Source organism: Cebus imitator, unplaced genomic scaffold (assembly GCF_001604975.1).
Source record: "Cebus imitator isolate Cc_AM_T3 unplaced genomic scaffold, Cebus_imitator-1.0 Scaffold385, whole genome shotgun sequence".
Taxonomy (NCBI): domain Eukaryota; kingdom Metazoa; phylum Chordata; class Mammalia; order Primates; family Cebidae; genus Cebus; species Cebus imitator.
Window position 1 is genome coordinate 1,089,775 of NW_016107700.1, and position 10,203 is coordinate 1,099,977.

At 38.0% G+C, this 10,203-nt stretch overlaps 1 protein-coding gene across 6 annotated transcripts in view; it reads right to left on the minus strand.

The window, feature by feature from the left end:
- Window positions 1-1,080: 1,080 nt before the first annotated feature.
- Window positions 1,081-10,203, minus strand: part of ZNF684 (zinc finger protein 684) — a 16,967-nt gene continuing 7,844 nt past the window's right edge. For all 6 annotated transcript variants that reach the window (XM_017507930.1, XM_017507934.2, XM_017507931.2 and 3 more), the window contains 3 exons: window positions 7,851-7,977; window positions 7,184-7,279; window positions 1,081-2,686 (listed from right to left, as the gene is read on the minus strand). In XM_017507930.1, the coding sequence (XP_017363419.1) occupies window positions 1,788-2,686; window positions 7,184-7,279; window positions 7,851-7,977 (1,122 nt within the window). In that variant the 3' untranslated portion in view covers window positions 1,081-1,787. The remainder of the gene's footprint in view (window positions 2,687-7,183; window positions 7,280-7,850; window positions 7,978-10,203) is intronic.

The window sequence follows — 10,203 nt, forward strand, 5'->3', positions numbered from 1 at the left end:
CATGAAGGAAATGATAAGAAAACTCCAGAGCTGAAAAAGGCATGTCCTGTGACTATAAATACCAAGATGTTCCTCTGTGGCTGGCATACTGATTTTGAAGACAACTCCATGAAAAGAAGGTTCCAGAAATTTTGGAATGACCTCATAAGTGAAATTAGCATATAGCCTCCTAAAATAACTTAGAAAGACAAGATTTAATTTAGGTCTTTAAAGTCCCAGTATGCTTATACAAAAAAGCACCATCATTCATTTATAGTTATTATCCAACACTACTCTTTCAAAAAATGGCTAATGAAGGAAAAACAATGGAACATAATTTTAACTGAGCTTAAACTTAGAAGGCTTGATTTCTGAATTTAGGTTCAAGACTAAGTTTTGTCACCACTCAAGAAAATACATAAAAGTTTTTTGGCATTACCAAGGGATATTGTGAATAGCATGAAAACTTTAAATAATGGCTAATTAATCCTTTGAAAGGAATATGTAGAACTTATAAAATGTCACATTCCAAAGTTGCTAAGCAGAAAAACTTGCTCTTTTCTAACAAGTTTTCATCTTAATTAATGATGCCTATGCTGTTCATATGGAAAATTCCAGGTATCTTCGGAGCTAAACACGTATTGACTTCTTTAAAAAAAAAAAAATTCCTGTAATGCCAGCACTTTGGAAGGCTGAAGGGGAGAATGAGAACCAGGAGGATCGCTTGAGTCCAGGAGTTCAAGACCAACCTGGGCAACATAGTGAGATGCCATTGCTAAAAAAAAAAATAAAAAATTAGTCAGGTGTGGTGGCTTGCACCTGTAGACTTAGTTACTTAAGAGGCTGAGGCAGGAGGAATGCTTAAACCCAGGAGTTCAAGGTTACAGTTAGCTATGATTGTGCCACAGCAATGAAGCCTCAGGGACAGAATGAGACCTTGTCTCAATAAAACAACAAAATCCCCAAAACTGTCTCCCCAAAAGTTGCAAAGTATCATGACACTCTACTTTATTAAAATCAAATACAGATGATACTCCAGTTAAATACCACTTAAGCTATGCTTACAGCTTACATAGATATATCAATGAAAAAGAACAGAAATATTTGAAGTGCAAATTATTTATTTACATATTTAAATAATTCTTTTCCTCAACTGAATACTTATTGTAATACAGAATACGAGTGCCTTTCTCTCCTCGATTAGTGTCTTGTTAAAGTTTTTGTTCTGGTATTTACATACACAGGAACATATCTTTATGAATTTTAATAAGAAGTCTTCAGTTGTGCAATTAAAGGAGACTCAGATTCAGTAACATTGTCATGCCCATTAAGAGTGCCAGCAAATGGATGAAAATATTACTGAAATTCATACTACATATTAAACCACATTTTCTTGATTAATTATGCATGTTAACACTGGAAGGAAAAATGTGTTATTTACTGCAGAAACTCTTAATAGGCATAATTTAATATAACGTATAAGCATGTATTTTATACTCACTTGCAGAATTATTTTATTATAAAAAGTAAAAGTCAGGAATGGTAAATGTAGTTTTCACTGGTTCTTAGATTATTTAAGTTATGCTTACTTTCCAAGCTTTAAGCTCTATTATTTATAGTTGTTTTCTGTAATATTTTCTGTAAAAAGTTTATTATCACTTCCAGAACATGATTGGCATTGTTTTTTAAGGGAATCTACTCTTACAAATTCATTTAAATTGTAGATGTCTCCTTACCATGAATTCTTTAGTATTTAATAAGATTTAGCAAATATTTCATAAGGCCTTCTCATGTTCATAAAATGAATATTATGTATGAATTTTCTGATGTACGATAAGATTTGACTTCTGAGAAAATGCTTTCCCACATCTGTTACATTCATAGGGCTTCTCCCCTGTATGAGTTATCTGATGTCTAAGGAGATGAGACTTCTTGATGAAGGCTTTGCCACATTCAATACATCCATAAGGTTTCTCTCCTGTATGAATTCTTTGATGTGTAACAAGCACAGATGTGTTGCCAAAGGCTTTGCCACATATGATACATTGGTAGGGTTTCTCTCCGGTATGAAATCTGGAATGTTTGTAAAGGGATGAACTATACCTGAAGGTTTTCCCACATTCCTTACATTCAAATGAGTTCTCAAGTGTGTGAGATTTCACATGTTGATTAAATGAGGAGTTCCAGGTGAATGTTTTCCCACATTGACTGCACTCATAAGGTTTCTCTCCAGTGTGAAGTCTGTGGTGGACCACGAGTTGGGCTTTATGTGTAAACGCTTTCCCACAATCATTGCACACAAAGGGTCTCTCTCCATTATGAATTTTCTGATGAGTTGCAAGGTGTGCCTTCCTGCTGTAGGCTTTCCCACAGTCATTGCATTCAAAAGGTTTTTTCCTTGTATGATTTTTTTCATGTCTAATGAAATGAAACTTCTTTTTGAAAGCTTTCCCGCATTCCCTGCATTCATAAGTGTTTTCTCCAGTATAACTTCTATTATAATTAAGTAAGTCTAAATTAGGTGGCAAATGCTTCTCAGATGATTTATATAATTTTTTTTCCATTGGATTAAAACTTGTGCTCATATTATAATGGTGGATTCTCTCCATAGTCAAAAGTTTATTGAACGTGAGCAAAACTGACTTCAAAAAATTGTCTTTGCTTTCCCAATGCTTCCCTGGTTCATCAACAAGAGGGCAGTCAGATTCTAAAAAGGAGTACAACAAAACATTCCTAGTTACTTTTTCCCACCAACATGTTATAGAGAAAACCGTCTATAGTTTCAAAGCTAGTATCTCATTCTGAAACAAATCTTATATTTGCCTCACTCTTCCTGAGCTTTAAGAATAAAACTGCTGAAGAGTGAATGGGAGCAGATGCTTTAGCTTGTGACCTGAGGAAAGACAGTAAAATAGGTGCAAGGTAGAGTGAGGGTACAAAGAAGTCAAAAGGGTGCTCAACAAGGGTGTAGGGTTAGCTCATAAAATGAAGAGGGCCCATTGTGGAGATCTGATTAATGGATAGGACAACTAGGAAAACAGGAGATAAAGGGGTTAAGGGAAAATATCAGAGTACAGACTAGGTTTGGAGGAGGTGGTAACAGGCAGTTATATAAATCACTACATAATTAATTTCTAGATCACCTTGGTAGGATAATTCCCCATTTCTCTTACTTATGTCTTTTCCTCTAAATCACTCTGCACAATATCAGTTTCCTTTCTAAACATTCTCATATCTCCAGTCCTCTAACCCCAACTAAACCACAGCTGAAGAATGTCTGTAGTCATAGCTCCAGCTCTACTGAGAGCTAGAATTCATTTGTACCTATACTTGTAAGCCCAGGGACACAAATGTCCAGCAAGTTATCCAAGGGTAAGTCATCCTTAGCTTGGGATAATAATAGCAAATAGATTCTGTCTATTTGCTATTTTTTATTCTGGCTGAGTTTCTGTATATGACAACTATCTATTATACTTCTATTTGGCAAATACTATTTTTACATCCTCTTTCAATCTAACAAACTGGTCTTCAGAAAGCTGCTTTGCTCCTGAATTCATATTTTTTCACTATCCCCAAAACACTATAAATCCCAAATCTGTTCCCATTTTTTAAAAAATTGGGGAGAGAGGGTCATAATTCCCCACTGTTAAGTTTCCCTCCATGAGGAGTGTTAGTACAATGCTCTGAGCCTCCTCCTCTATGCCTTATTCTCTGCAGAGCTAGACTGAGTAGTGGGCTACAGTCATTAGTACACATTGCTTTATAGAGTGTTTCTGACTCTAGGGATTTGGTTCCTTTCTTCTTACCACTCTTATTTCAACTAATGGTAAGCAGCATCCTGCGTTACCTCTACCAACAACAATCCACTGAAAAATTCAACATAATCAGCCTGGAAATAGAATTATGCAAGACATGAATTCACTCATGGGAAGCATGGGTTCCACTAGTCCTCAGCAAATACCTTCTACTCCATGGACTCTAGACTCCTAACTTCAATCTTTTGCTCATATTCGTTCTCTACCTTAATTTGCCCTCCCTTACCTCCTTTCATTTTATTTAGAACTCAGATATTCTTTAGGGAGGAACCACTGTTCCATGATCTCAAAAAAAGACTTCTTCAGATTTTGTATACTTTAAACTTTAAGCTCCATTTTCTATTAATTTCAAAGATAGTCACTGCTGCTGTCTACCATTCATTTTCACACTTAATTAGAACACAACTGCAACGTTAATGTACATTGAAGAAATGTTTTGGGCCGGGCGCGGTGGATCAAGCCTGTAATCCCAGCACTTTGGGAGGCCAAGGCGGGTGGATCACGAGGTCAAGAGATCGAGACCATCCTGGTCAACATGGTGAAACCACGTCTCTACTAAAACTACAAAAAATTNAAAAAAAAAAAAAAAAGAAATGTTTCATACTCACTTGTTGAATTTTAAAATACTTTATTTTTTGTTTATATATTGTTTTCCTAACCACTAGACCACCAGGGAAAATATTTTAATATAAACACGTTTTGCTGTTCCAACTACCATTCATCCACTTAGAAAATGATAATGAGATTTTTGCTTTCTTTGAACCTTTTCAGGAAACATATTTAAAAGCCTTGTTGAATGGAAGAATAAAAAACATCCCCCACATTGCTATGGCAGGGATACTGAAAAAAGAAAAAAAAAAAAAAAAAACTACAAAATTAGTTGGGTATGGTGGAGTGCAACTGTAATCCCAATTACTTGGGAGGTTGAGGCAGGATAATCGCCTGATCCCGGGAGGTCAAGACCAGCCTGGCCATCATAGTGAAACCTCATCTTTAACTGAAAAAAGAAAAAAAAAAAAGAAAAATAAGAAAAGAAACATCCTCCATAATGTCTGGCTCTATAACAATAAATTAATGAAATGTTCATTGAATACCATTATGTGCTCAGCATAAAACAGATCATTCTCAGCCAGGTGCGGTGGCTCATGCCTGTAATCCCAGCACTTTGGGAGGTTGAGGCGGGCAGATCACCTGAGGTCAGGAGTTTGGAGACCAGCCTGGCCAACATGGTGAAACCCTGTCTCTACTAAAAATACAAAAATTAGCCTGGTGTGGTGGCAGGCACCCATAGTCCCAGCTACTCAGGAGGCTGAGGCAGAAGAATCGCTTGAACCTGGGAGGCGGAGGTTGCAGTGAGCCGAGACTGAGCCGCTGCACTCCAGCCTGGGCGACAGTGCGAGACTCCATCTCAGAAAAAACAAAACAAAAACAAACCAGATCATTCTCTTCAGGAACTATCATTTACAAAACATGCCTTAAAAGCCATAAGGATTAGAAAAATATATCCAAGATAGTATACATCAATTTTTTATGACAGAGTCATAGTAGAGTTGGCTTGGGAGTTCAAAGAAGGTAAAGATTAGACTGGAGTTATAATGAGAAAGGAAAGCTGAACTCAGATTTAGTAAAATGCTGGTTTTAGTTAGGTGGAGCAGACCAGAATCAAAAGGATTGATGCAGAGAAGAAAACTGTATATAGCGGATATTAAAAAGCCCAATTTCCATGGAATAGGAAAAAGATGGGTAATTCCGGCTAAGTAAAATGGGGCTACTTTATAGAGGACATTAAAAGCCGTTTAAATATCACAACACAGGTTCTAAAGGGACATTTTTCAGGACAGTGACAAGAGAAACAGAATAATTTGGATAAATCTTGGAGAAACATCTAATATAAATTAGAAAATAGAATGGAATTGGTAAAATAGTAACATAAACAGTCTAGATGCAGTATGAGTAATTAAAAGTCAGCCGAGGACTGTGGCATCTGCCTGTGGTCCCAGCTGCTTGGGAGACTGAGGCAGGAGAATTGCTTGAGGCAAGGAGTTCAAGGATGCAGTGAGCTAAGATGGCATCACTGCACTCCAGCCTGGGTGATGGAGTAAGACCCTGTCTCTTAAAAAAATTCATTTTGTCTGTGTCAACAGAAGTTGGGATCCAGGGAATATGAAATATATTTAATTGGTGTCAATCATTTGAAAGATATGTCAATCATTTGAATGAGTTCTTTTATTAACTCTGCAGAAAGGGAAAATTTAATTTTATTTTGAGAGGAAATAAAATTAAACTAAATAAATAAAACTATTGAGAGGAAAAAAATCAAATTGCTTACTGTAGTGATTTTAAGACTGCAAAGCAGGAACCCATTCAAGATTATTTATCGTGATGTAAAGATAAGGGTGTCAATTGAATAATTAAAAACATTAGTTACCATGAAGGCTAGGTCAGGTAAAATTAGGGGAATGAAAAGTTGGTGAGGCAAAGATGCTAGAGTTGGCATAAAACAAGTAACTTTAGTCTTCAGAGTGATGAGCCTTCTGAAGGAGTTACTGTAGAGAGAAGTTAAGAAGATGGGAGAGAAGACCTGAGCAAAAGGTGAATAAGCATAAGAAAGGGTGAGGACAGATTAGTAAGGCCACAAAAATCTGGAGGGGAATTTCAAAAAGTTATCAATATTAGCAAGTGAAACAGAAAGATGCACTACAAGATAGACATCCCAAATTATCAGGGAGACTAAACATGCAAGATGGGATTTATGATGCAAGAAAAGGAATAAGTTAAAAAAAAAAAAGGAAAACAAAATAGAGCAAGATGTCCCTAAAAGTTTTGAAAAAACAATGAGCATATACTGAATATTTACTATCTGTCAACTATTTGAAGTGTTTTGCATATATTACCTCATATAATCTTTATAGGAAATCTGAGGTAAGGATTAATATTCCTATTTTATAAACAAAGGAAACTGTGCTACAAAATAATCTGCTTAAGGTTAGACAGTGATTGGTAGAGTAAAACTTCAAATTTACATAATTTAACTTCATTGTAAGGACTAAGCATATAGAAAAAGATCTATGTTGAGAAAGGAAGAAGAATGACGGTTTTAGGAATTAAGAGAACAGAAACAAAGCAAGGACCTAGATGAAACAGGCAGCATGAGAAGCCAGAGGAGACAGGAAAGGGACAACCTTCCACACAACAGCTGAGCAAAGAGAAAGAGCATGTGTGGGGACAGTGAGGGTGAAGGTAGATTTTGGGGAACAAGCTGATGATGTTATGCCAAAGGTTCGTGGCTTTTAAGAGGTGCTTCTAAGAGTATTTCAGAGGTGCCTGTCCCTCACTGACCAACTAGGATCTCAACTCCACACATCCCCATCTGAGTTTCTCTCACTCACCTGGAGAGCTCTGGTGTGGGTTTACTCCTTCCACCATCCATGGCTCTTGTCCTTGCTCTACCTTGAGGGTCACTTTCGTTTTGGTAACTGGACAACCTGTTAGTAGGAAAACAACATAGAAGTGGGGCCAAGGTGCTAGGCAAACAACCAGCTCACAACTCGGGTTGCCTCCTTGAGTCTCAGGGTTTTTAAAAGGATGACAAGCAGGCTTTGAAACAGAACAGACCCTTCCCTTCTGTTTGGGAAGTAGAAGCATAAGCAGAACCTCAATTTGGAAGCTTTGACAACTAAAATTTAGGGCCAAGCTGATTAATGCTTCAGAATGCTCACAGCTTTTGTAAGTTTTCTTTTCTTTTTCTTTTTCTTTTTGAGATAGGGTCTCACTCTGTCACCCAGGCTGGAATGCAGTGGTATGCCTGGGCTCAAGCAATCCTTCCACCTTAGCCTCCCAAGTAGCTGAAATAATAGGCAGTGCCACCACACCTGGCTAAATTTTGTTGAGACAGGGTCTCACAATGTTGCCCAGGCTGGTCTTAAAATCCTGGGCTCAAGCAATTCTTCTGCTTCCCAAAGTGCTGGGATCTTGGCCAGCTTTCACAAGTCTTAAAAGAAGGGCACATTTATATATTTTGAGTTACACTGAAAAGTTACCACTCATCGTCCTTACCCACTGAGATGAGGTTTCTATAGTTCTCCAACATCACATCCCAATACAGGGTTCTCTCAGCACAATCAAGCAGCTGCCACTCCTCTGGGGTGAAATCCACAGCCACATCCTGGAATGTCACTGATTCCTGTAACAGCACATTCATCTTCACACTAAAGTGTGCATCATTAGAGAACTTGCAAGAGAATGAAGGCAGCCCCTTAATGTCATATCATGTTCATTGCTGAGTTTGCAGAAAATTATATATAATGATTACGTGCTTGATTCAGAAATATACTTTATGATAGTAACAAAAATCATGTTAAACATAACCAGCTATTGCCAGAACAGTCCAACAGGGAAAAGTCTTTTCAACAAATGGTACTGAGACCGCTAGACATCCAAAAGTATGACACTGGACTCCCCCCATCTTACATCATATAAAAAAATGAAGTAAAATGGATCAGAGAGCTAAAAGTAAGAAACAAACCTATCAAACAATTAGAAGAAAACAGAAAAAAAAAAGTTGTGACCTTGGATTAGGCAGTGGTTTGTGAAATATGACAGAAAATGTAGAAGTGACAAAATAAAAATAGGAATTCATCAAAATTAAAAACTTCTGTGCTACATAGGACACTGCCAAGAATGTGAAAAGAAACCCCAAAGAATGAAAGAAAATATTTGCAAATCATGTATATGATAAGAGGCTTGTATCTAGAATATATAAATAACTTTAAATTCAACAATGGGGGAGGGGAGAAAAAATCAACAATAAAAAGACAACACAATTTTAAAATGGGCAAAGTATTTAAACACACATTTCTCCAAAGATATACACATATGGTTGTATGTGCATGTGCTAGTGTGTGTATAGTAAATAAGCCCATGAAAAGATGCTCAACATCAGGGTCTGAAACCTAAGCAAGCAAGAAAAAATAAAATTAAATTAAAAAAGAGAAAAAAGATGCTCAACATCATTAATGATTAGTCATTAGTGAAATGTAAATCAAAACCATAATGAGACAGCACTTCACTTCTATGAAGACAGTTAAAATCAAAGGCAGACAATGACCTGTGTTGGCAAGGATGTGGAGAAACTGAAACTTTTGTACATTACTCAACTCTTGTACATTGGGATTATAAAATGGTGCAGCAACTATGTTTTTTCTTTTCTTTTATTTGATATAGGGTCTTTCTCTGTTACCCAGGCTGGAGTGGAGTGGAGTGTGGTGCAATCGGGGCTCATGCCAGCACCCAACTCCTGGACTCAAGCGATCTTCCTGCCTCAGCCCCCCACCTCAGCCTCCCAAGTAGCTGGGACTACTGGCACGTGCCACCACACCCAGGCAATTAAAAAATCTTTTTTTTTGTAGAAATTGTGTCTCACCACGTTGCCCAGACTGGTCTTGTACTCCTGGACTCAAGTGATCCTTCTGCCTCAGCCAAAGTGCTGAGTTTACAGGCATGAGCCACTTTACCCAAAGTGCTGAGTTTACAGGCATGAGCCACCATACCCAGCCTACCTAGTAACTATGGAAAACAGTTTGGAAGTTCCTCTGAGTGTTTTTGGTTTTGTTTATTTTTGTTTTTGTTTTTTTGAGATGGAGTATCACTCTATCACCCAGGCTAGAGGGCAGTGGCACAATCTCAGCCCACTGCAACCTCTGCCTCCTAGGTTCAAGTGATTCTCCCACCTCAGCTGCCTGAGTAACTGGGATTATAGGCACTCACCACCAATTTTTGTATTTTTAGTAGAAACAGGGTTTCACTACATTGGCCAGGCTGATCTTGAACTCCTAACCTCAGGTGATCCGCCTGCCTGCCTCCCAAAGTGCTGAAATTATAGGCTTGAGCCACTGCACCTAGCCTCCTCCAAATATTAAACAAAGAGTAACCGTATAACCTAGCAATCCCCTCCTAGTATACACCCAAGGGAATTCAAGACATTTGTCCACACAAAAACCCAGAGACAAATGTTCATTATAGTTATTCATAGCCAAAAAAGTGGAATAATCTGGTGTCCATGACTGACAAATGGATAAAGAAAATGTGGCATACCTATGTCCATATGATGGAATATTATTTGGCAATAAAAAAGGTACTGGTACATCTACAACATGGATGAACCTTGAAAATACTGTATGGGACCAGGTGCCATGGCTCCCACCTGTAATCCCAGCACTTTGGGAGGCTGAGGTGGGCAGATCACTTGAGCCCAGGAGTTTGAGACCAGCCTGGGCAACATTGTAAGACACAATCTCTACAAAAATTTTAAAACAGGGCCGGGCGCAGTGGCTCATGCCTGTAATCCCAGCACTTTGGGAGGCCGAGGCGGGTGGATCACGAGGTCAAGAGATCGAGACCATCCTGGTCA